Source organism: Anser anser (genome assembly GCF_964211835.1).
Source record: "Anser anser genome assembly, chromosome: 1".
In the NCBI taxonomy this organism is placed as follows: Eukaryota; Metazoa; Chordata; class Aves; order Anseriformes; family Anatidae; genus Anser; species Anser anser.
Window position 1 is genome coordinate 128,022,069 of NC_139720.1, and position 26,390 is coordinate 128,048,458.

Genomic DNA, 26,390 nt, shown 5'->3' on the forward strand with positions numbered 1-26,390 from the left:
GTTCCCTATGTCAAAATATTTAGCTTTGTCTGATTTTGTGTGTGCGGATGTCAGAGGATGCTTCTGTATGTTGTATTATCATGCTCCCCCCGTGTCCTCAAACATCGCTTGGATTATCTTTATGAAAAAGATAAGCATGTAAAATAAAGTGGATCTCAAATGAAAGCCCTTCTTCCTTGCCTTGTAGTGTCATGCAAGCCCTTGATTTTGATTTACCTAATGACCTTTGTAAGCAAGTGTATATTTAGATAGCTACAGTCAGAATACTTTGAAAGAAGCTATTTGTCATACTCAAACATAATACTGTATTTTAGAACAAATTCAAGTGCTAGTCAAAATCCAAAGTCAGACCCATCAGGTTGTGCAGCTTAAGTGTGAAATTCCCTTGTTCAGGCAGGTCAGCACCTGCCACTAGCTTTAAAGAGCTGTGCTGTCACCTCCCTCCCACCTGCCAGACATAGCTGCCTGCTCGAGCTGCGCTCTGCCAGACTCGCCACGTTTTATTCACCAGTCGTGGCGTGGGAGAGGCGATGGTGCCAAGCTGTGGTGGAGCTGGGTGTCCTGCCTTCAAAGCATTCCCCTGGTATCCCCGTTTTCCCACTACATAGAGTGGTCCCCCCACTCCCTATACCCTTGCAAGTCAGTGCATGGTCTCATGTGCTGCGTAGGTGGAAAAGGTGAGAGATGTGCTGTGCTCGTGTGCATGTTGGAATAGAAATCCCCAAATGTAATCTGCTGCCTGGAGGTTTGAGATGTTTTGGTTAGGCATCCTCTGGTGTTACTTCTAGCTATTTTGGTATAGTGAGTAGGATGAAAATTTCCTTGATAAGCCTTAAAAAGTAATTAAGAAAAAAAAAAATGTTTTCAAATACCCCACTTGAGTGCATGAGAGACTTGCTGGGTGAGTAATCTCCATCAGGTCTCTACAGAACATCCATCACCTTGGCACCAAAGCACTCAGTCATAGGTCTTTTTTGATATACGCGGACTTTGTCCTTAGAGGCTGCAATGCCTCGTTCTGTTCTTCATTTCTGTGGTGCCAGTAGTGTGTGCGCATAATACTGAAACACTAGATCAACTGGGTGAATTCATCTAACTACCTTTCACGAGGGCAATCTTAATGAGAGCATTGTTGCAGCAATGTAGAGGTATTTGTAGCCATGCTGCCTCAGAAAGCCTATCTTCTCTGAGACACAGCTGTGCTGGTGGCCACTGATGGATTTCTGCATGTGGACAGAGCCATTGGTATAAGCTATTGGTACGAGGAATGTAAGTGTATGTATCCATAGCAGGATCAAGGTATACAGCGATGCAGTATATGGATTCCTCCACTCCTAGAAGCAAATCTGATAGGGCCTGCAATGTAACTGTTAATTTACTGATTTTTAGCTATAGAAGTCTAATTGCACAGCTTTGATACTTCAGACATATGAAATCCCGTAATTATGTCTTGGTATGATAATGTCTGAATTTATTTTTAAAATAAATTGACTCCCCAGGAAAAGCTGTTATACTGAGACAGAGCTTTGTTTGCCATTTACAAATAAGGCATTCAAGCTGTTAAGGAATTTATTTATGTCAAGCTGCTTATTTCTGATGTAATGAATAATGGAAGAATTGGAGGAGATTTCATGTTTTTTGTTTGATTGTGGGTGGAAGAACAAGGCAAGCTTCTCTTGCCTAAATCAATACTCCACAGCTCATGAAATAATAGGTGTGATCCACACGTCCATTGACTGAGGCATATGTAGAAAATTACAGAGATATTTTCCATTTGCCAAAAAAACTTTTTTTTTTCTGTATGGAAATTAGATTCTGCAGCACCAGAAGGCAGTTATCAAAAATATAATCTCGTTCAGCTGTTGTAAGCTGGCCCGGTTCATCTCCCCCTGCTTGGATTCTCAAGAAATGATCGCAATGCAAGTGCTACTCACCCAGCTATGATGCTAACTGGATATATAGCTGTGTTGATTATTAATATTTAAATGTGCTTAGCTTTAATTGGCTCATTACCATGGGAAAATAATGCCCTGAGTATTTTAGGCAGCTATTTTTATCACTGAATTCAGAGCTGTTATAGTATAGAAGGGCTGGTATCCAAGTGATCTTCTCTGCTATAATTACGTATAATAGATGAGAGCATAGTACTACTCTCTGCAAAACAGAGGTTGTGTGGAAATTGGCTACTTAGTGGTATGAAAACATTACTTAGCAAAGAGGCAATTTTCTTTTTAAAGAATTGTGTACAGACTCACCCCAAATAAGTTATATTAAGGTAATCACAGTATTCACCAAATAAAAACAGTTTATGTTTCGAGTACAGCTGCTCAGGGACATGCCTCCGTTTGTGCTGAAATGATAGCTGCGGGAAGAATGACTGTGTGTAGACTCCTGTGTATTTTTTTTTCTTTGTCGGGTCTTTTTTATAAAGAGGGAGCAGATCTGCAAAGTTGATGATGTTCCTGCCTATTGCTTTCAGTGAGGTGGTGCAATAATGTACAGCTTTTAATTGGCTGGTAACGTGGGGCTCTGCTAAGTGTTCGTTAGCTTCCTTTGCTCACTGAACCAGTAACAAGCTTCCAAAATTGTTCTGCTCACTGAATTCCCACAGCTGACAAGAAAAGCCTGCAGCGCCCACAGCCTGCCCTTGAAGGCTCTGAGCCATCACCCTCACCCTTTCCTATTTATCACTTGGAAATTTTTTACATCTATACAGAGCTTTTGCACTCAGACCTTCGCCCTCAGTTTCTGAGCATCGCATTGAAGTGGCTGTGGTACCCCAAGACTTATTTTGAAAAGTGGTGTATCAAACAGAAATTGTGATTGCTTTATCTGTGTAGTGTGATGAGATGCTGTTATTTAAAATGTGGCAAGTAAGTCTTTAAAACTTTAAAGCAGAGAGATTTGTCTGAGGATTCAGAAATGGTAGCTCTATGGAAAAAAATGTTTTTGCAGACAGGTATGTGTGTGGGGGAAAATGGAAGAAATGTTCCTTACGGGGGTTCTGAGGCTGCTGGGCCAAAATTTTAGCTAAGGATGAGATTTTTCAGTGTTTTTTTTGTTACAGACTTAATGGTTTGTTCTTGCTTGACTATTTCTGAATCTGCCATAGTTAGTGTTTACACTAGGAATTTTTGTCAGTGATTTTTCTGTTACAAAAAATACACTGAATGTATCATAAAAAGATATTGGTAATGCTGATTGTATAGCTAAAAATAAGCTGAGAATCCGTCTGTCAGTGGCGGGGGCGAGCAAACTTGGGAGGATCCAACTCTAAATGATGTTACAATTCTTTTAAACCAGATCTGTCTCTGCACCTTCCCATCTCTTACAAAAAAACACACCGGGAATTGAGCTTTCTGAGTATTAGCACAAGTTAAGCTAACTTTAGTCACAACAAAAGGAATGCCCCATGCCTCGTCATTGTGTATATCAGACGTATCAGTATGGACGCACTGAATCTTGCACTTGGATCCTTGAATCCTTCCAGATAAAAACCCTGCTGACGTTGTTATAGTTTGGGTCAGGTCACTTGCAAGGATATTTATATATGCCAAAAAACTATTCAGATAATTCAGAGGAAAGAAAGGGGCAAGTTGAACAATTTTTCAACTCATTGTAAGAGGAACAGGTCACTTGAGGTTTTATATTCCATCTCTAATTAAATTTGTGCTATTACTATCATATTATTAAAGTTGTTCTGAAAGCGGTATATTGGCATCTTGATACTGATTAAGAACTAGCGCGTCATTTTTCATCAAATATTTTAGATATTTTTGGACAAAATTCCTTAAAAAATAGGAGTATACCTGTTTTGACAGTAAATTGAATACAAAGCATATTTTTTTTTTTGTCAGAGAGCCCCTAGGTAAAGTTCTATAAAAGATGATGTCAACTTTGAAATATTTCTATTTTAGTAATCCATTTGATTTGCATTGATTCTCTTTTTTACTACTACTGGAAGTGAGAGGAACTTTAAGGTGTACTGCAGTAAGTGCTGCCTTATAACCTTGCAACTCTTCTAAATAGTTCATGAGAAGAAAAATATCAGTTAGCTATGGCAAGGAAACAAATGCTCTTCTTTACTGTGGTTTTAAGTTTGTCCTACCGTAATGATTGAAAAATTAAAATGTGAGCAGTCTGGGCTCCCTGTAATTCACAGCCTCGCCTCAGCTAATTTGGCTCGCTGGGTTAGGCCGGGTGTTTGTGCCTGGCATGCTGCAGGCCCTGTGCCACCATGTCATGTTACAGGCCTGTCAGTCTCACGTCAGTGCCTGGTAAAATCATGGAGAAGATGGTTCTCGAACTTATTGAGGCTCACCTGGGGGACAAAGCAGTCATTGGTCCCAGCCAGCATGGGTTTGTGAAGGGCAGGTCCTGCCTAACTAACCTGATTTCCTTTTATGATAAGATCACCCGTATGATGGACCAAGGGAAACCAGCTGATGTGATTTTTTTGGACTTCAGCAAGGCTTTTGACACGGTTTCCCATAGGATCCTACTGGACAAAATGTCCACCATACAGCTAAATAAAAACATCATACGATGGGTGAGCAATTGGCTAACGGGCAGGGCCCAAAGGGTTATGGTAAATGGGGCTGCGTCAGGCTGGCGGGCGGTCACCAGTGGTGTCCCTCAAGGCTCCATTTTAGGGCCGGTACTTTTCAATATTTTTATAAACGATCTGGATGTAGGAATAGAAGGTATTTTGAGCAAGTTTGCTGATGACACCAAACTTGGAGGAGTTGTTGACTCGAATGAGGGTGGAAAGGCCTTGCAGAGGGATCTGGATAGGTTGGAGAGCTGGGCGATCACCAACCGCATGAAGTTCAATAAGAGCAAGTGCCGGGTCCTGCACCTGGGACGGGGAAACCCTGGCTGCACGTACAGACTGGGCGATGAGACGCTAGAGAGCAGCCTAGAAGAGAGGGATCTGGGGGTCGTGGTTGACAGCAAGTTGAATATGAGCCAGCAGTGTGCCCTGGCGGCCAGGAGGGCCAACCGTGTCCTGGGGTGCATCAAGCACGGCATCGCTAGTAGGTCAAGGGAGGTGATTGTCCCGCTCTACTCTGCGCTGGTGCGGCCTCACCTCGAGTACTGTGTGCAGTTCTGGGCACCACAGTATAAAAAGGACATGAAACTGTTGGAGAGTGTCCAGAGGAGGGCTACAAAGATGGTGAAAGGCCTGGAGGGGAAGACGTACGAGGAACGGCTGAGGTCACTGGGCCTGTTCAGCCTGGAGAAGAGGAGGCTGAGGGGAGACCTCATCACAGTCTACAACTTCCTCGTAAGGGGGTGTCGAGAGGCAGGAGACCTTTTCTCCATTAACACCAGTGACAGGACCCGTGGGAACGGGGTTAAGCTGAGGCAGGGGAAATTTAGGCTCGACATCAGGAGGGGGTTCTTCACAGAGAGGGTGGTTGCACACTGGAACAGGCTCCCCAGGGAAGTGGTCACTGCACCGAGCCTGTCTGAATTTAAGAAGAGATTGGACTGTGCACTTAGTCACATGGTCTGAACTTTTGGGTAGACCTGTGCGGTATCAAGAGTTGGACTTGATGATCCTTAAGGGTCCCTTCCAACTCAGGATATTCTATGATTCTATGTCATGAGGCAGCCGAGGCTCGCCTCTCACTTGAGCTCATCCCTCCATGTTGCGGTGCTGCCTATCTGTGTGTTCAGCCCAGAGAAATTTTTGGGGGTGAGACATAACGTGGTTGCATAAGTAAAACTTGCACGTGTGTCCTGCCAGAGAGCCTTGTGGCACCTCAGGAGCCTCCTCTGGCTGATCACGCTGGGGAAGTGGGCACAGCAGTGGGGCACAGGGTGTTTGCGCTGGAAGCCTTGGGGCTGTGGCGGCAAGGCGCGTGGGATGTGACCAAAATGGTTTTATTTTCAGTTGTGAGGTTCTGAGGGAAGAGAAAAAGAGTTCATGTGGATCGAGTCCAAGAAGAGGGAAGGCAGGTGTGGACCTGTAGGGCGGGCCAAAGAAGGGCATGCACGCCCGGGCAGGGCCCAACAGCAAGACTTCATTTTAAGTGGAAGCTGAATTATTCCAGAAAAGAAGCAGGGAAGGGAGAGATTCCTATAACCGTTTGTTCTCTTTAAATAAAATGTGTGAGGAAAACTGCATGAGATCAGGAGAAACAGGGCCTGAGGTACTGATCCTCTCTGTAGCAGTAGTCTGCTAAGGTAGGAACAGGTAATTATCCCAATCACACTGTCATCACGTGTCACCTTGGCAGCGTTATCTATACACCCATATTTCCCAGGTATGTATAAATACAGCTTGTTTTCTTTGGTAAATAAAATGTAAGAGTCAACATTGTGTAACATCTGTCACCAGTGAAGCATAACTTGTGTATTGTCCTTCACACCACAGAGCTGTTCACTTGGCTGTAACACAGCGCGTGCTGCCTCTGGGCAGAGATCCTGATCCTGAGGTGAAAACTGCCAGGGCACTGCTGTGTTAGGGAAACGGGTTTTGGTGTGATCATTCCTGGTCTGCCCTGCATATGGAAGCTGTAGCAGCAGTTTTCTTGCTGATCTTTGAGATAACCTTGTAAACTGGTGAGCATCATGGCTTGGGCATGGTGTTAAGGACAGAAAAGATAAATAAGCCTGCAGTACAATCTTCATTGTTTTGAAAGGTGCTACTGTTTATCACTGTGCTTGTGAAAACTGGGATACATTTTTACATCTTGTTTTCATTTCCTGTCCTCCCCCATTCTCCCATATATATTTATGACGGGGCATATATCTATTCACAGAAATATATTTTTTTCCTAAATCTTACTGCACATTTTTAATCCTGTAAATCAGTTTAACATGGTCTAAACAAAACACACATGCAAAAATGTAAGGACTAATCCAATCTTTGTTTGTTCATATAATAAACACTTCCAACTGATCTCTTTGCCAGCAAGAAATGTAATCTTGAAATAACGATGTATTCACTGTGTAAAGTGTTGTGTATTTTTGTTTAAAAAGACAGTACTAACAGAGCTCTGTGCACTGATCTTCCTGTAGAAGTTAGCTTTGCATAAACTACAGTAGTAGACCTATTAATTTTTACTATACCCTTAAAAGATGGAAAGTGCTTAGAAAAAGTCTGGATCTTCTTCCAGTGAGAGGAAGGAAACTCAGTTTCTTACATTAGCTGGCAGATGTCTTTGTCAGAGTCATTTTGAGAGTGAAATTGAATGACCTATTTACCTATATTTTTAATATTTCTGAAGGGGGGGAGATATCTCTTCAAATAGTGTTCAATAGTTCACTTTGCTCTATTTCCAAAAAGCCCTACAGAATATTTTCTGAAAATAACTTCTGGAATTAGCTGTGGTAGTGCAGTTTAAAAGAATGATTTTACTTTCGTGCTGTTGATCGCAGCTGCACCATGCAAGATACTGTCTTCTATCTGTCTAGATATAGATAGTATTAATAATCAAAAGCTGTTGGCACAGCAGGCAAATTAGTTACTTGTTTTCATCTTGAAAACTTCCTTTTTTCAAGCTGAAATTTGAGAGTTTTCCTCCTGGGTCTACTTTTTATCAATTTCAGAACTCGTTGCAGTTGTGCTATATGTATGTATGGGTTCTTATTTATCTCCTTATTTATTTTAAATTATGTGGATCTTCTTCAAGGGGGCTTTAGTAAACTCTTCACCTTGGTCCTTTGGAGTCACAGGATTTAATATGCAAATAGCCCTGACCTTGTTGAACTTACCTATGGCTTACAGGCAGTAGGAGTCTCCCCTTCAGCAAGTGTGCTTTTCAGATGCCCTTCCTTCTAAGACTTTTTTAAGGTCTCAAAACAAAAATGCTTCCATTTCAGCACTCAAAACCTAGTGACTCTAGTTGTCACTGTAGCCATTGGTCTGAGGACAGGTTCATTAGCAGTATATCCTACAATTAGGAAGAAGAAGAAAGGTTAATACGAGGTCGGGGGAACAAACATTGCTTTGGTGTAGGTATCAACCTTCTTCTTTTCCCCGAAGCCTTATTTAACTTCTAACTAAGTCTTCTTTTAACTCCTTCTGACTTCACTCGTTGGGCAGGAGGTGACTGCTGGCTTCTCCAGGAGAGGGTTATGGACCAGAGCATCTTTTCCTCCCTGTCTCTGAGCAGCTGACGGCCCTCTGTGCAGTTACCGCATGGGTGGTTTGGTGGCTTCTGGTTGTCTGTGCACCAGCAGTTGTTTCTGTACATTAAATGAATCATTTATTGTGAGCATCTTTTATGTATAAAGTATTTGGCCTAGCATGATCATAGGCTTGGGTAGTGAGGCATGTGCATTTTTTTAGGACTAAAACAGAAGAGTTGCCACTGCCAGCTTTGAACACACTATTTTTTTTTTTGTCAAATGCTCTTAACACTTTATAAACCTCCCTGTAAATGACATGGTTACAGTGCACGAGTAGTGCTGTCCATATGCAGCTGCAGCAGCCCCTGGGCTGCAGATAGCCAGCCACACAGGGTTGAGCACTTTGGTGGTTCTTCCACATGAAACAAATTAGTAATGTCTTCCAGGCTGCTCAGGGCAACCAGCAGCTCCGGGTGGCTTTGCTGATGGCGAGGAATACAGGGTGAGTTGTGGAGGGCTGATGAGCAGTTACAGCTTACACTTACTCAATATTTCAACTTAAAACGTACCAAAAACCAATTAATCAAAAACCCAAATAAACAAAAAACCTACCAGTATGGCATTAGTCCCTTCGCTATACCAGAGATGTCTTTTAAGGGGGCAGTGTCCTGTGTAAACCCTCTCAATAAATGAGTTCACTGGTGAAACAGAAGGAGCAGGTGGATACAGGGTAATTTCAGTGTTTGCCCAAAGCTTCTCATGCTGTCCAGTAGATCTTTTACTACACAGATAAGTGCTTGGACCTTGGCTGCTGTGGAGACTACTGAGGTCATTAAATAGTGTGTTTTAGGTTTTGCCTCCTTTGGATTAGCCCTTTCTGTTGCTCTTTCTGTTGCTCTGTGTCTGTGCAGTTTGTAAACAGGGCAAATTTTTAATTAAGGGTTCCAAGTAATACATAATATTTCTAGCAATTCTTTATCGTTTGTAGTTTGGTTGATATGGCATAATTCATGCAAGATTATTTCAAACAACTCTATGAAACTCACCATCTGTTATACCCGTATATCATATGATACACGCATATGATCATATGATATACCCATATATCATATCACCTTCTGTTATACCCATATATATATATATATATATATACACACACACCCCAGTCACTTTGGGGTATAGAGGTAGAACATAGCATTTTTTTCCCCAGCAGTAGGACATGTTTTTGTATATATGGTTGATCCTAAATAACTTTATAGCAAACCAAAAGAAAGGTGATGAAAAGACGTCCTGATTTGAATCTATGAATGTATAGAAATTGATTGCCTGCTCGAAGAAGAAAAAATCCACTGATAATTTTGTGGTATTTCTATAATTGTGCTGTGCAGTTGTGCTTGTCAGGCTGCTGGACTGACAGTTTGTGCCTGCAGTATTGCTGAGAGGATGATTTTTTTTGTGGAAACTTGTTCAATTTTGTAGGATCCTGTGTAGGAATTCTGTATCGACATAGCTGACAATGTTGGAACGGGAAAAGTTGTGTATCTGTCTCTGCTCGGTAGCTGTAATGTGAGCTCTTCGTAGCCTGTGCAAGGTGGACAGTCTGGTTGTCTCAGTAGAAACCTCAGAGAGATATTAACGTAGATAAGGAATGAAATGTAAATAGATATTAAGTTACAGAATGACTGGAGAGGAAGTTTTATTGGTACAAGTGTCATAATAACTGAAGGACTCCATAAAACTTGACTTTTGTGTCCTACTGGTTTGGTGGCATAAAAAGGAAAATAATCGAGTAGGAAAGAAACTTAGTTTGAGACTTAGTGTTGAGATTGAGGTGGGGGAAGATGATGACACAGCAGCTGTTTTAATCCTTAAAACAGGATTATTTTGCGATCTTCTTGGTGCAAAGTGGATTCTGAGCTTTTGACTTCAAACACCTACACTGTGGTGCCAGATAAAGCTATGTTTGTTTTATTTGCAGGGTCAGCCAGGTTGAATTTCCTGCCAAGAAATTTTTTTAGTAAAACCAAAATTGTGATGACACAGAAGAGAAGGGAGAGGGAGGAACAATGAACCAGGGAAAATTGCAAAGGAAATCTTAAATAGAAAATACCTCTTAATCCACATAGAGACTCATCATAGACTTACAGAGAAAAATCTAATAAATTGAGCTAACTAGTGTTTGTCTTCCAAAATGTACAATTACATTGTACTGTAAGTAAATCCTCTAATTGCTAACTCACCATTCAAGTTTTTCCAAAATCAATTAGAACAAAGTATCACTTGCCAAGCATACGTGACCTTTAATTTCTCCTATTCACCATGCATTTATCTTTATTGAAGAGCTTTGTTTTATTTCAAAACACATCCGTACCATGTGCTACTAGGCTAATCTGTAAACAAAAAGAAAAAAAAAAAGAAATACGACTGCACAATTACCATGTATTTAGTGTGGCATCTCCCACAGGAAAAAAATGAGTGTGAATTCACCAATCACTTTTCAGTCTTAGTACATTTATGCCACTGTTTACTTGCACAAGTATATTCCTTTTAGAGCTTATTTTGTTTGGCACAAAACATTTAAGCTCATCTGTTATCATCCAGTTTTTAGCAGACAGTGCTGTTTTGATCAAGTGCAAGCACTAACAGTTTCTCATTCTGCATTTTATAAATAAGCAAAAAAATTCCCAGTGGAAGTTCTTCTTCCATCATTGTTGGTCAGTTTGTGTTGGCAATTTAATAGCTTGATACTGGATTAAACTTCTTTCAAAGTGCTCATTTCATACGTTGCCCCCTGCCTTCCTTTAAACCTGCCAGTTTCAATGTGGCAGGCAAATAGGTAGGTGCTCTGAAAATCAGTACAGAGTAATGTCAGGCAGTTGTTTTCCTGGAATATTTAAATTGTTATATTTCACAGCTCTTTTTGGCTAATGGAAGTCCTCTCTTTTTTTTTTCCACCACCTTTATTCTATATATTACTAAGAAAATAATGTGCAGAAGAGGTACCGATATTCTTCTGAAATTTTGTTACATAAAAAGAACATAAAGGTTTCTGTGTTTATTGTTTTTAGCAACTTGCATAACTTATGATAGATTTTCTTAAGTTGTCATGGGTGTTCTTTTCTTCCAAGGTTATCCTGTGTGAGTAGCTGGGACCTTGGAGGCAGAAGACCCTCAGTGGCATAGTGTCCTCGTTCGCTGAATGTGCGCTGTTTCTCAGGGCATGCAAAGGAATAAGGACTTTGATTTGGATTTTAAGTGTCTGGCTCCAGTTTCAAGATTTCGGTTGTCACCCATCTGTCTGTCCAATCCTCTGTCCTGTCATCAGTATTCATACAGAAATAATAAAGAATGGCATTTGAATGAAATGCCAGCAATGAATTCTGGATTCAGTGTATGTGTGTTCATCTTTGCACATAATTTAATCACTTTTTGTTAAGTCACTTTCTGCAGATAGCTTTCATTCCTGTTTAATCCTTTAGTGTTTCACAGCTTTTTAAATCCTGTTGAATGTTCCAAATTCTTACCCTGAAATAAAACTTCCTCTTTTTAAGACTTGAAAACTCTGTGGAAGCACAATCCGCTCATCTCTCTTGTGTAGGAAAGTTTTGTTGTGGTAAAATATCTTACTTATTCTGCAGGTTAAGAGCTCATGTATAATGTGACTAGTGTTCTGAATTTACGTAAACAGATAAGAAGATTTACAGCGAAAACTCAGTGAATAATCCTCTGAGAAATAACAGATTAAAGGAAGATTTATCTTTTGGAGTGGTAACAAGGTAGTCTTAATATTTTTAACACTATTTCAAGTGCAAAAATTCCAATGAAATTAATATTTAAGAAAATAGGTTCGTGTAATTTTTTCACCTTTATTTGTGTTAGTGACTCTGTCTATGTACTGTCTCTTGTCCTTGAAAAATATTCATCTAAATAATAATAGAATAGATCTAATGCTTTTTGGCTGTTTTTGCAAAATGGAAACATTGTCTTTCCATAAAAATGGAGCAGGATTTAGGCACCATGGGTGAGATTAAACGTCTCCTGTGGTGAAGTACATTGGCCTAATACACCTACTAGAATGCAAGAGAAAAGGGTAAAGAAAGATGTCAAATCGTATAAACTTTTCTTCCTTGTGAGTATTGGCTGTGCTTGTTCCTAGAATGCATTGTTTTGGTTGTGGTATGTCAGTGGATGCTCTTCCTTTCCCTTAAATAAATCCGTGGGAATTATTGTTAGTGTGAAGCCCAGTAAAAGCAACGCTTTAATTCCTGCTCCTAATCATAGTCAAGTCCACAGAGGATAAAGTTCACTTGATAATATCCACTGTGGATTAATCAGCTTTGCTTCTTTTTTGAAGCTTTTGCCAAATCACGGGGAAAATATATTTTCTCCGTTGGGAAACATTAGTTTCTTCTGTGCAGAATAACGTGCAGTTTCAGTGTTGCATCAGCCTGGGGCATAGGAAAGTGGAAATCATGTAGATTAGTCATTGACGGGAGCATGCCATGTTAGTAAGTCATCAGCACTTTATGTAGTTTTTTTATGGGATGATGCATAAATGGAAAATGGCGAACAGGTTCTTCTGTGAAATGCTTCATATTCATTTTGCTCACCACAAAGAACAGAAGAGGAACACTCTGAAGTCTTCTCCAAATCTTCAGTCATCACTGACTTAATGATGAAGGACAGGGTATTGTGAAAAATGAAGGTAATGTTAAAAAGTGAACTGTATTGTCTAGCAAAAAAAAAAAAGTATCTCGGGAATGAAAGACATGCTGATAACAGCCTTTTTGTAAGTGTTGTTGGAAGTTAAATATATATTCTTGATTCTGTAAATATACTTTTTCTAAAACTCATAAAATCCCAAACCATAGTTGCAATCTCAAGAAAATTAGACTTGAAATGAAAAAATGTTAGTTAAAGGATTTTAGAGTTATCCCAATACATACGTGTGGAGTGGATTGTTTAAGGTCAGTGTTACGTTGCACAAAATACCACGTCTTACATACTCATTCACCAAGCCTCTGTCTTCCCCTCTATCTTCCCTGGGTGACTACTGTCCTTTGTCCATAGATCAAAACATTATTTTATCATTTCATCAGTGACTATTTTTTTTTTTAATGATGGTTAATGAGAAAACAAATCTGTGTTGTCATTTTTACTCAAGGCTCCAGAAGGACGCCCTCTGGCTTGGTTGGTTTAGGAGTAAACTAGTTTTGCTGTGTCAAGCTTCTGTATGGGTACCTTGACGTAGAGGTTAATCAGGAGTTAGATTATAGGACTTCTTTTTTTAATCCCTCTCAGTCGTCCCAGCTGCAAGCATTTGCTGTGCTGCAGAGGGCTACGGGAGTCTGTTTTGCCCCTGCAGCTTGACCCACGCTTCAGGCTGTTGCCATGGTGGGAAAATCATCTCACCTTTTCTCTTTGCTGTGAAGCAGGATGCAGTAACTTTTCCAGATGCTCGTGTGCGAAAAGCTAGCAGTTTTCTCCAAATAACCATCTTTGCAAACACTGGCTCCTGCACCCCTTGGTTTTAAATTACAGCGTTGGAAGTTGCTGTGAAGGTTTGACTAAATGTTGTCATCGTCAGCAAAGGAAAAAAAAAAAAAAACCAACGCACTGAACCAGCAGGGATGGAGCTCCAGCTGCAGATCAGCTCCTTGTCCACGCGGGGGCTACGCAAGACTGCGCTGGCTGGAAGGACGCCGCTAAAGCCCTTGGTATCTGGACCTAGAAGAGCAGGTCTGTGCTCTCCCTTCGCTTGTGCTGTCTTCATGCACCTTAGCTATCATTCGAGAGCACAACACAGCGATGAAAACTGTAAAACAGCTAAAGCGTGAGCTCAACGCTCAGTGCTATGCACCAGGAAAGCCAATCAACTTCAATAGGAAGTGTTTTTTAATGTGTGCTTGGAGGTTACGTGCTAACTGGAGGTGGGGGAAATTAGTGCGTACCCTTTCTATCTTGTTTGCTGATGCTTAAAATATCAGTGTGTCTCGGTGCAATGCTGGTTTTCACTTGGCTCAGGTTGTCTAATGCATAATAATAAGTACATAACACCTGCAGGTGTTGATATATAAATGTGTACCACGCGTCCAGAAACCAACTTTTAATGAGGAGTAGCAGTGTATTAAACTACACTGCAAATGCAAAGCTTTTGTTTCTAGTTTATTTCAGTGAGTAATAATGAATGATACCTGGCTTTAAAAAAACAAACAAACAAAAAAGTTTCTGGAAAGAGATTGAATTTCTTTTGTATTGATGTGCATGTTCCTTAAATGCTGCTGTTCAGGCTGAAGTCACTGAGATTGATAAACAAATGGGTATAATGCTAAAGCATTTCTCTTCGATAATTTGAGAAAATAACTATGATTCATAGGCTTACCGTCCTATGATAATGATTTTTCTTGTAAAGGTCGGGAGATGAAGTCAACTAGCCAAGTGGTATTTAGGTATTTATAGAAGCTCTTTCCAGTAACTGGATTTTTTCATCAGGTTATTAATTATGGCAGTACGTGAGTGATAGGGCCTCTTGCAGACTTGGGTGGAGTATGTGAATGCTCCCTGGGCCTGACGAGGTATTTCCACCTGTTCTAACAGAGTCGTTCTGCTGGGCTCGGTGAAACCAGTCTGTGCAAGTTAGCAAATGCAACAAGACTACTAAATATGTGCCAGGACAATTGCTAATTCAAGAGAAATGCAGTGGAAGAAAAAAAGCTTTCATAGAAGAGGGGAAAAATGCTACAGTTTTAATGTTTATGAATTTAGGGGCTTGGGGGTTGGTTTGTCGTTTTAGCCTATTTCCAGCGGGCACCAACAATTATTCCTTAGTGAACTCTACTATTGCTTATTTTCAAAATATTAATTGTGAATTAGAAGTAGTATTTATGTTTTTCTCCCTTTTTTATCCATTCCAGAATGCATATTTTTCTTTCCAGAAGGACATTTTTTTTTCATTCATCAGATGTGCTGAAAGAGTAGTGCATAACTGTGCACAGAATTTTAAGATTATTTAGTTGCTCGGGGAGCAGGTTTGGAAAGGATGGCTTCTCCTTGGACACAGAGTGTGCATGGAATGAAACTGTTATCAAGGTAGAGTCATGAATGCACAAATTCCTCTGGGATTATGGTCATCTTCTGTTCCGCTTCTTACTCTAAACCCTATGCATAGTTAGCTCACTGAAGGGGGAAAGGGCTATGTTATTATTTTTAGTTAATATTCTTGAAAACTTTAATTATGGTACCTTCTCAATCATAAGAAAACGTGACTGGATCAATTTTAAAGAGACCAATTTTCCCATATCTCAGTCAGTGCATCTTCAAATTTGATTATCTTTTACAGTGAAAATTTCTACATTTAGTAGAAGAAAAAAGAAAGATTTTTAAAAGAAAGTTCTGTTTTAAATAAACAACAAAATTACAAACTGCTTAAATTGTTTTAAGCTGTAAGTATGAAAAATCATTCACGCTTGCAGTTCTGATACTGTATAATGTCCTCTTTTTTGATAAAACAGCTCCAGAAATTGCTTAGACCTTACTACAAATGCTTAACTAAAATCAGCTGCAATTAAGTAAAAAATAATTAAACATTTTGGTAGCATTTATAAATAAATGAGAATCTTCAGGCCTCCTTTTTTTTTTTCCGCTTTCCTTCTCCGTATCTAACTTTGCAAAATTCAGAATTTTTAGTCAACTCTCATATTTTTGTAAGAAATACCTTGATAAAAATACTGCTACTGCTGGTATTGTGCAAAAGATAAAATTCTCGGTGGGAGCGGAAGTGGAATGGGCGCATGGTGAAGCCCCCAGCTGCAGGTCTGCCTTGGAGCTATCCGTAGAGCTGTGGCTGCTTTGGTCAGTGACTAGTAGAGCAATAGCTACCTCGAAGCTCGCGTTAGGGCACTTGGAGCTGTTTGCTAAGGCTCTGGACATAACGTTTAACTCCAGGAGCTCGGTAAGCTCACTTACGAATCTAGCGTATTCATGAATAAAAAGCATTTTGCTAATGTTTTGCTAATTTTATCAGTTCTCCAAGTGATCTTGAGATGCATCTGCTATGTCTGTGTGATATTGGAGCCTGCCTGGGGCCCTGTTATGGCTACGTATGGTTTATAATAAGGCATGCAGTCCCAGGGAGCTGATGAGGTGTTTGTGGGCTCATGCAGAACTGAAAAGATCTGCCTTTTCTGTTCTAGCAATTTTTTCTTTCCAGTACAGTAATTAAAATATTTTTAAGATTGAACATAATCACCAAACAATCTGAATCTACTTTATGTATCTTTTAAAAGAGGTTATTTGGCCAGCACCTTGGGGTAATTTTATCTTAAGTAAGCATACCAGTAGGATATATCTTGCTACTGACACTTTCATGTTAATATGGTATACAGCTGGAGCTCTTGATTTACATGAGTAACTTGAACATTTAGGGTGCAGGTCAGGAGCAGAAGGCTGGCACCTCATGACACTGTGTGTCCCAGCTGTTTAACCGGAGCTTGCAGGGAGATCCCTGGCAGGCTCTCTCTGGTATCTGCCAGGCCACGTCTTAGACAATTAGCCCAGGGTGTCTGAAATGCCCCTATGTCTGGCAGCTGAGTCTGCCCTTAATGACTTCATCTGCTTAACATCTTTATAACAACAGATACCTATCATGGTACCTTAATTAGACATAATAGAAAGTGCCTTTTTTTTTCCTAGTGATATTTGACATCTAGCCTGGCAAACGTAACAATAAAATTAAGTAGCTGCAAGCTTTTTTTAAAGAAAACTTTTAAAAAGGCAATCACTGAAGAAGAGGCAGATTCATTGGATTTTATCGAACATATCTGCAAAGCCCTTCTGCTGTTTGCTTGTTAACTCTACCTGAAAGCCTCTCAGCAATACCCTGTAATTAAAGTTTAAGAAGAGCACTTTTTCTTTGATGTAAACAGTCGTCCAGGTCCAGTCACATGCAGTCTTAAACCATTTTTCCCTTCAGAGTGTAGTCAGTCCCTGAAAACTTGAAGAACATAACATTTCTTCATTCAGCAGTACCCAGAGGGAAGCAGTGGCAGGTGGAAGAGTGTATTCTTTATTAGTTCAAAGAACAGCCTCAAAGGAGAGAAACCAGATTGCAGGGAGTAAAAGCTTGATTTTATAGACTGGGATTATATTATTTGAAACGAGGGAGACTGCCAGCAGAATGGTGGGTGGTAAGTGCAGTGATGTGTCTGTCTGGTCTTCTCTACAGACCTCCTTGCCACATCCCATGCAAGGCCACCTCCGTGCTGGCAAATGTCTGTTTTATGAGCGTTCATCTGTGTCGTCTCCCTGAACACCGTAAACAGTATGGAAGAAAAATGCTTTCCCATTGACAGAACTGCATCAGATCCAGGAATTTCTCCAATGCAGCAACATCACTTTAGGGTATACGCACTGTGGCAAAGGTCTAAACTATGTTGAACATGGTTGTGTAGAGTGGGCAAAGGTCTAAAGGCATTGAACGCGGTCGTGTAGGCTGGCCAAAGGTCTGAATGTGTTGGATGCGGTTACGTAGAGCTGGCCTTGGAGCCCCAGCTGACTCTTCTTTTCCATTGGGATGCCTGCTATCAAAGGTTTGGGTATCTGCTATATATAAACACATTGTGAAACCAAATATCATAGGATATTACAGAGCTGAGAAGAGTACAGGGGTTTAAAAACAAAGTAAGAAAAAAAATGAATGGAGGCGTTACCTGCTGGCAGTTACTCAAGTGCAATTTTCGGAAGAGGTGTCCAAGCAGCTGCTTGATCCTAACGAAGCATACTCTCAGCTTCCAGTAACCTGATTGTCCTGCTCAAGTGCTCATCTTCTCAACCAGAAGCAGGGTATGGGTTGCACGAGACAGAGCTGGCCTTGCGTCTCGTCAGGACGCAGCGACCTTCCTTTCTGTCTTCAGCAATAGCCAAGATGTTTATGCAACAGTACGTGGTGCAGAGCGTGTGCACGTGTTCTGGCCCTCTTTCATCTGTTAAAGTAGATTTATGTTGTCCATCTAAAAGGGTTGAAGCAGCGATTAACGTGCCAGATTTTAGTTCTGTATGTATTTATTTCAAAGTAACGTGGTTTTGAAGGAGTCCTTCAGCATGAGGTGATAGGTCACTGCTGCAGGACCGCTGACATTATAACTGGTTTAAGTTACGTTCTTTGGAAGTGCTTGTTGTAACCAAGTCCCAGAGGAGCAGCAGGCCCTCCTCAGTCAAAAAATGAGGCATGATCTCAAGGAATTAGCCCAGCAGTCAGACTCACTCCTTTGAGAGTGGAGACTCCTTGGAAAAGGTTTTTTGGAGGAGGGCAGGGAACTGAAGTATAAGTAGTACTTGTAAGGAAACCACCCTCCTCACCCTCCCAATAAAATCTTCATTGTTGTTAATTGGGCATTTTCCTTATTCCTTATTATAAGACAGGGAATAAAAGGTTGATAGAGGATTTTCTGCTCCTGGCTCCTTGTTTTTATTATTCTGGTTGGCAGAAGGCACAACCACTCTATGTTGATGTCCTGACTCTTAAATGTTGCGCTGACTGCGGCAAAGCTTTTTAACCTTGTGTGGTTGTAAATACAAGGAAAGCTCAGGATAAAGCTGACTGTACAAGATATTAACCTGAGGTCACTTTCCACGTCACAGTGAAAGCTGTTTTTTCGCTGTGGGGTTTTCTTCTTCATTCAAACCTTGTTCTGCCCTCTGTCGGTAGTTCGTAGTATGCGATAGAAATGATGTTATGTTACTTTAATGGTGGAGTTGTCTGTGCTGGCTTGCTGCTTGTAGTCTGCTTTATGAAATAAGAATTCGAATTTCCATCATTAATCAAATTTCTCACCACAGGTTACTGCTGCGCCCATTACTTTTATAATGTATATTGCATGAAGATGTGTAGTAAATGCACTAATTTTGGCCTTAGTGCACAGAGTACAAATTATTATCCAAGGAATGGTTATTCCATCCTTCATATTTACTTTCAGAAGGCAAGCAAATTTCTGTTTTTTGGCAGGCAAGCTGATTCATGAAGTCAAGTTCTTGAGTTAAGAAATGCTGGTACTGAGGATGCCTGTGCAATTTTAATGCTACCCTTGCTGCATGCATATGCATTTATGATGTCTGTACTTAATTAGATTGCACAGTATTTTCCTCCACGTAGTTTTTTTTTTTAATGTTGCACATTTAATGAGCAGTCATCCAATGCACTTGTTTCCCCTGTGACATAGCCACCTCTGGAGTGCTCTTCTCCAAGGCAGCCTTCAGATGATAGATCTTTCTCTTTCTAACCGCTTCCCGGTTTCAGAAGGAAATGAAGCAGGAAGCATAAATCACAATTCTTTTGCTGCGAACTTGGTTCACCTCTTGAGGAGGTTCATCCTATGCATTGCATAAGCCAAGGGACATAAAAGGAAAAATCGTGTAATACGTGTGTGGATGGAAGAGAAACAAGGATCACACAGACTGCTTCAATTGTGATACATCCAAATTCCTTAAGTATCTGGCATTACAATCTTTATATTCTTTTAATATTACCTGGATGGGATTAAGACACCTGAAGTCTTGAGAAAGCCAGCCTAAAACATCAGAAGTTTCATCCCATCTCATCGTACCTCAGCTTTGGAGAGCTATGGCAGCTGTGAGCAAGGCCAGAGCCTGCAGATCCACTTCTGCCAGTTGCATTCATAAAGCAGTCAACGCAGAGATAAATTCACTCTGATTTTATTGGCGATAATAGTGGGATGTATGTTTGGCAGTTTCATAGATAAATGCAGGAGGGTGATGAAAGGCAGTGCAGGGTTTTGTGAACATGATCGAGGGGCTCTTACAATCCTTGAGCTTATCGCCATCCTGGTTTCCATTTCACAAGTGCCACTTCTCCATCCCGGCTAGGGTTCTTGCCTCAGAAGCCCTCGGTTTCTGCCTCAGCTTGCCTCCTTCGTTGTTTAAGTCCCTGCCTGCTCCCAAGCCCACTCTTCCTTCCTCAGGCTCTTGTTCCAGTCTTGATTTAGCTTCTGCTACCTCTAGTCTGAATCACAGAGTCCCATTGCAGGTTTCAAGCCGTTTTGACTTTCAGATCTCTGAAAAACTTTCCATTGATGGGAGCTGTAATTTAACCATGCTGACAACAGGAATTTCCTTCTTAGCTACTTACTGCAGGACCTTTCAAAGTAGTTGCACGGCACCGTCACGGCTGCTCTACCGAGCCGTTTGCTGCTCTCATTGTCTGTCAGATCTGACAATAAATGTTCACCGAGTGAACAAACAAGTGGAGTAGTCCGGGAGTAGGATGAGTCTTTGGTAATAAATAGCTGTTTATCTGACCCACAACTTTGAGGTGTAATTAACCAGCCGGCAGCTGTCATCGCAATTTTCCGGGGGCCTGGCTGCCATCGGGGAGTCGCTGTCTGCGTGTGTGTTGGCAGAGGAGGCTCAGAGATGGAGCTGGAAGGTGCTGTGTGGGGGGAAAAAAGCAAGCTGTTAATCTAATGCAGAGCAGCTGAGATCTGCATTTTCCCTGGCCACAAGAGACCACCGGGTCTGGTTTTCAGACTTGCTACAGAAGAGTGCCCGTGGCAGAAAGGTCCTTGCTATGCACCAGCTTTGCTCCCATGGACAGGACAACCTCCGAGCCTGGGAGTGTGACTTCGGGGGAAGAGAACCAGGGCTACAGTCAAAGTCACTTTTCCGTCATATTTATCTGGAAAAAAAAGAGCAACTGCAGTTCTTTGAGGAAAAGGGAAGGAGATTTCATTATAGAGTAACTCAGTAGGGAGCTCAAATAATGATTACCAAGGATGTGAAACCCCATGCCTGTTTGTGCTGCAGCCCTGCTAAGACCCCAGCAGATCCTGAAAGCAGAGAGAGAGACGAGGGCACCGGAGGCCCTGTAGGCTGTTGGACAAGGCTCCCATCCTCTAGCTGATCTCTCAAGTCACTGGCTGAAGCCTGTCTGGAAAGCAGGGGCTGCTCCGCTTGCCCGTGGTGTTTCAGCAGCACGGTGGAGGAGCCTGCACAGGTTCAGCTGTCTGCTCATCGCAGGGCACGAAGGACGGCAGGTAATTCCCAGGCACCCCGTGTGTCACGCTCCGTCTGCCTGGTTAAATCGCGCTGTTTGGTGGATCAGGCTGTACAAAGAGCTGCGGTGTCTGGATCCCGGTGCAAAACATCCTTAGGCGACCTCCTCCCAAACAGGTAACCTGCTTTTAGGTACCGGCTGCAGGAGGAAACTGTGTTTCCTACCTGGAGAAGGGGGTAGGAGGGCAGCTGCCTCCGTAGCCTCATCCAGCACTAATTACTGGTTGTTGCAGTGAGCTGGTGCTCGTGGTTTCCTGTGGGCAGGGAAGTTGTGTGCCTGTGTTAAGCCATAAATACGAAGGCTGGGACTTCCACAAAGCACTAAACTATGAGAGAGCTGTGTACTGCTTTTACTGCTTTCCTGAACCGCCGCTTTTTTTTAGCCAAAAACTTGAAAATGAGCTTATTAACAAGGTTGAATGGATACTAATTGCATCCTTATGGTGTTTCCCAACAAAGTTACAAACTTTTAAACAAGCACTAACAACATGCTTGTCCGCTCTGAGGAGAGGAGTCAGGTATTTACACGGATGAGCCCTCCTTGGACTTCGGCAGTAGGTAGGAGTCTGCTCTGGATATATCCAAGTCCCAACTTGTTGTCCCCCCCCAAGTGCAAAATCATGTTCTTTGTTTGGGTTGTTAAATGCATTAGATTTAATTTGGTGGGGTTTTTTTGAGTTCTTTTGTCTGCTTTAATTTTATTAACACTTTCATTTTTCTTCTCTTTCTGACTTCAGCCATTGATGGATTTCTAAAAACTGATGAGAGACAAAGACTCGCAAAGGAGAGAAGAGAAGAAAGAGAGAAATACCTTGGTAAGATGGCAGGAGGTGCATGTATTATTTATGGATATGTGCTGATAGGCTTAAATTAATCGTGACATTTTTTCTGTTCTGAATTCTAAACCCTGTCTATTGCTAGTCTTTATTGCTTGTATTTCTTCTTTAAAACTAGTCTATGCCTTCTTTGATTTCCATTCTATAGTTAACGTGCAAGATCCTAACTTAGGTTTCTGATTTGTAAAAGAAAAAAAAGAAAACTAAATAATCCTTGTGTAGTATTTATGATAATACGTATGATGATTTGCTGAAACAGCCTCAGTTTTAGTCTATTAAGTTTTAGCCATATTAAAAGATACGATGGAGCTGTTCAGTATGGCATAAAGCTGAATATTTTTCTGACAGTTTCAAAATGATTAATCTTCTTTCAAGGGAATGAAAAAATCTATCAATTCATTGTTTTTTAAAGAGTCAGTCATTTTTAATGTACTAATACCTCCAAGGGAATGTCAGGGAAATTTTGTGAGAGAGAAGAATGAACTGTTTAAACTTTTTTTAATGTGTATGTGCATATATAAAGTTTAAAAAATAATAATAATAAATAAAATAATAATTAAACTGATTTTCCTCAGTGCAGTAACCAGAAAGGTCAGTAGCACAGTTAACTTGAGGCTACTTGACATTACTTCTCAAAGGGAATTGCCAACATTTTGGTTCTGTAAAATTTAGGTTTGCAATATATATCTCATATAGCTATGTTCAGTCCAAACTACCTCTTCTTTCTTCTTTATTATCTCTGCTTTGCTGGCTCCTGAGTAAGCGATATGAGTAGTAGGTTGGAAAGGACTTGGATGAAAAAGCAGAAGAGAAGATGGGAGGAAAACTGAAAACTGGAGAATCTGGAAATCTGAAAACTGGAGTGGCTGGCCTAGGGGGTTTGAAAGGTGTTGGTTGCGGTGCTTATAACCAGACACTGTTATACATGCCTTCTGGAAAGATATATATATATATTTAGAGAGAGAGAGAGACCATTTCTAGAATAAGGAGCTCTGGATTTTGACCTCAGTAGTTTTTTGTCTACAGCAGGTTTATTTCAGAAGTTCAGAAAAAAAACACAGTTCCCCAGAAGGACAAATATTTATGCAGACAGCAGGTATTTTGCAGCAATACAGAATAACCTTCTCATGAAAGCCAAAATTTATTAGGTAGTGGTGTAGTATCCCTGAATCAAGAAACAAGAATTGTATTCATGTCTGTGATGACAGAATGGTTTGCTTCTCTGTCCAGAATGTGTCCCGGGTTTCACCTACATACTCAAAAGGTAATTTTAGCACAATCTCTGGACACCTTACTCTATTTTTGGTTTTTATCAACTCCAGCATGCTGTTTTCACCTGTTCTACGTAACATGGCTAGTAGTCATCAATAATTAGTGACCGGTCACTTGTTTTCCACTGTCTCTGAGGTAACTACTTGCTGACAAATCCAAGTCTTCATTCTTAAGAGTCCAGGCTCACCTGCAGCACTAACACCCCTCTCATGTTGACCTGCCCTGCAGTGGAAGAAAACTAGTGAGTTCTCACAAGACTAAAGGGGAAGACAGCCCCAACCATACTACTAACGAGAATAAGGCAGAAGGCATTCTGTAAAGCAGGTTGGACACGAGGAAGTATCTTACAAGGGTCTGGTCTTCAAGAGGAAGAAATGCGTCTGCTGGGAAAGGATCTGGTGTTGGGGGACTCTGACTTGGTGACAGAGCGATACTAGAAGGGACTTTAACCACAGCTGTGGTTAAAGAGCTGGGGGGCAAGGAGCTGAGGGCAAAAGGCTGATCTACGAAGAGGGAATTGAGATAGCTCAGCAAGAGCCTAGGACTGAAGGGAAGAAGCTGAAAGCGAGAATGCTTGAAGGGTGATAATTTGCTGGACAGGGAAACAGTGACTGAAAAAGTCGACTGGGGCTGAACAGATGAGCAGAATGAAGGACCAGCTCTTGTATAAACCATGCTAATTCAGGATTTCCATAACTTTCAAGTTCTTAGCCTGGCAGCTGTGATAATATTCTCTCCTTCATATTGGCTGTATGTATGTTGGTATGACATTACAGGTCTGTGTGTATGAAGGCATGCTTACTGACCTCTTTCGTGCCTTTTATGGAATGCACTTGCACCAGAACTGGGTTTTTCTTCACCGTTTGTCACATTAACTTCTGTTACTTATGCGCCCTGTGTAAACCTGAAGCAACAGTCCTGTTTGTAATGTTGCAGTCTGAATTTCTGTAACAACAAGGTAATGTCTCAAGGGGATTATGACTCTAGTTGGAAGAAACAACTGGACAAACTCTCAGTAATAAAAAAAATATTTTCTTTTACTGCCTGGAGCCTATAACAGCATAGCATCAAATTATGAACAGAATGGTGTATTTTCAAAGCTTCATGGGAAGTTTAGCTTCTATTTTTATGTATTTATTTTGAAGGTAGCCCTGTAAAGAGAAACATAGTTTTAAAGAAATTCCAAGGGCTTTTGCTTCAACATAAGAAATTGATTCACTTCAGAACCTAGTGGGAACATTTGTTATGTCTGAAAAAAAAATTGGCTTTGAGCTACAGAGGATTAGAAGGATTTATGTATATTTATATATATATAAAAGAATTGTTAAATATTATGCACACTGTCTTTACACAAGTTGGGGAACAAATTGTCACCTTATGTACGAAGGGCTTCCATATTAATTAGTGTATCAGTTGAATTTATTAATCATTTAAGCATTTCTATGCACTGTATTTTTAATCTTAGTGCACTAAAAGAGCCTGTATACGTGTTTGTTATTTTACTCTATTGTGTCATGCTATCAAGTAATTTTAAAGTAGGAGAAAATTTGCATTAAGTGAAACACGTGTTTTTCTCTGCCTAAGCTGCTAGAGAACAGCAGATACTGGAGAAGGAGAGGAGAGCAAAACTTCAATATGAAAAGCAAGTGGAGGAACGATGGAGAAGGTTGGAGGAACAGAGGCAGAGAGAGGAGCAGAAGAGAGCAGCTGTCGAAGAAAAGCGGAGGCAAAAGCTTAAAGAGGAGGAGGTAAGGTCCACTGGGATTCATACAGCAGAGCAACTGTATCTGTTAGCACTACAGATAGTGGAATATTGATGTGCACAGCAGGTTTCTCTCTTTTTTCTTTTTTTTTGTCCCAGAGACTTATGGACATACTTTGTGAACTGCACCCATGCATCACCACAGCCATAAATACTCTACTACTGCTTGTACATCGAAAACATTTTTCCAAGATTTTGTCTGTTGATTTTTGTCTGATCTTACAAAATAGTCATCTACTTACACTAATATATTTGGGATTCTGATTGTCAGATGATAAAGCAGCAACGTCTCAGAAGGTAGCTTTTAAAGATGAGTGTTTCCATAAATTGACAAGATTTTATTTACACTTTCATAAATACAATTTCAGTTGCACAGGCAGTGTAAACAAATGAGTATTTTTTTTCCTTGGTAACATATAATCAGAAATTCTTAAAGTAGTGACGAATCTAGTCTGATTTAAATTTGTAGAACAGAAATAATCATACCTCTCTTCTACTTTCTCCACTGAGATCATTTAAGGTTCTTTTTTTTGCTCTAGTGGGTCCAATTTCTGATGCTGATTTCTGATTGTAATGTGTGTGTGTGCCTCCCTTCACCACATTCTGTAGAAAACACCAGCACTGCGACTGCAACTGATAAAGAATTAATGATTTTTGGAAAAAGGGGCAGTGGTTTAGGGATTTAAAAAAAAAAAAAAGGCTATAGAAATCTGCCTTTATTAACCCCCCACCCACCCACACCCACACACCTTTTGATCAAATATCTTTGCAAACGAGATAAAACATTTCCACGTGGGATCAGAATAACACAATTCTTTGTGTGTGTGTGTGCTTTTTTTTTTCCTTCTGTGTTTGATTCTTAATTTTCTTTTCAGGTTACAGTAAATTATATCCTGCCATTCCTCTTTCAACTGTAACATACTGTTTCTGGCTTCTGCATAATAGCTGAGAATTCATTTTAAAATGTTTTGTCATGTGAATCATTTCAAATTTTGTTGCGAAGGATGACAAAAACGGAAACAAAGGCTTAGGAGGTCTATCTCCTTCCACGGTAACATCATTGACCTGATGTTCTCCTTCCCCAGTGCTTCCAGCTGTGATAACCTTTTGGAGCTAAGCAAAATTGATCTCCTTCATGGGGGACGTAGAGGAAAGTGGCAAGTACAAACACTTCCAAATCCCTGTCCTCAAAAATTGCACTGGAGGGGAGCAGGGAAGGGGAGAGGTGTGGGCAATGTGCACAGCTTGCCTGCTTTGCCTGCCTGCATGATTTACCCACGCTGGAGAAATCGGAGTGTGGGTTGTAAGACGTGAGAGAGGCTGTGTCAGGTCAGACCCAAAGGTCTGTTCTGAGGGGAGCCACATCTCCTGTA

At 40.8% G+C, this 26,390-nt stretch overlaps 1 protein-coding gene across 7 annotated transcripts in view; it reads left to right on the top strand.

Moving 5' to 3' along the window:
* Positions 1–26,390, top strand: part of MAP7D2 (MAP7 domain containing 2) — a 79,210-nt gene that overhangs the window by 20,346 nt on the left and 32,474 nt on the right. For all 7 annotated transcript variants that reach the window (XM_083850318.1, XM_083850320.1, XM_083850322.1 and 4 more), the window contains exons 2-3: positions 21,885–21,962; positions 24,840–25,003. In XM_083850318.1, coding sequence (XP_083706444.1) covers positions 21,885–21,962; positions 24,840–25,003 — 242 coding nt within the window. The remainder of the gene's footprint in view (positions 1–21,884; positions 21,963–24,839; positions 25,004–26,390) is intronic.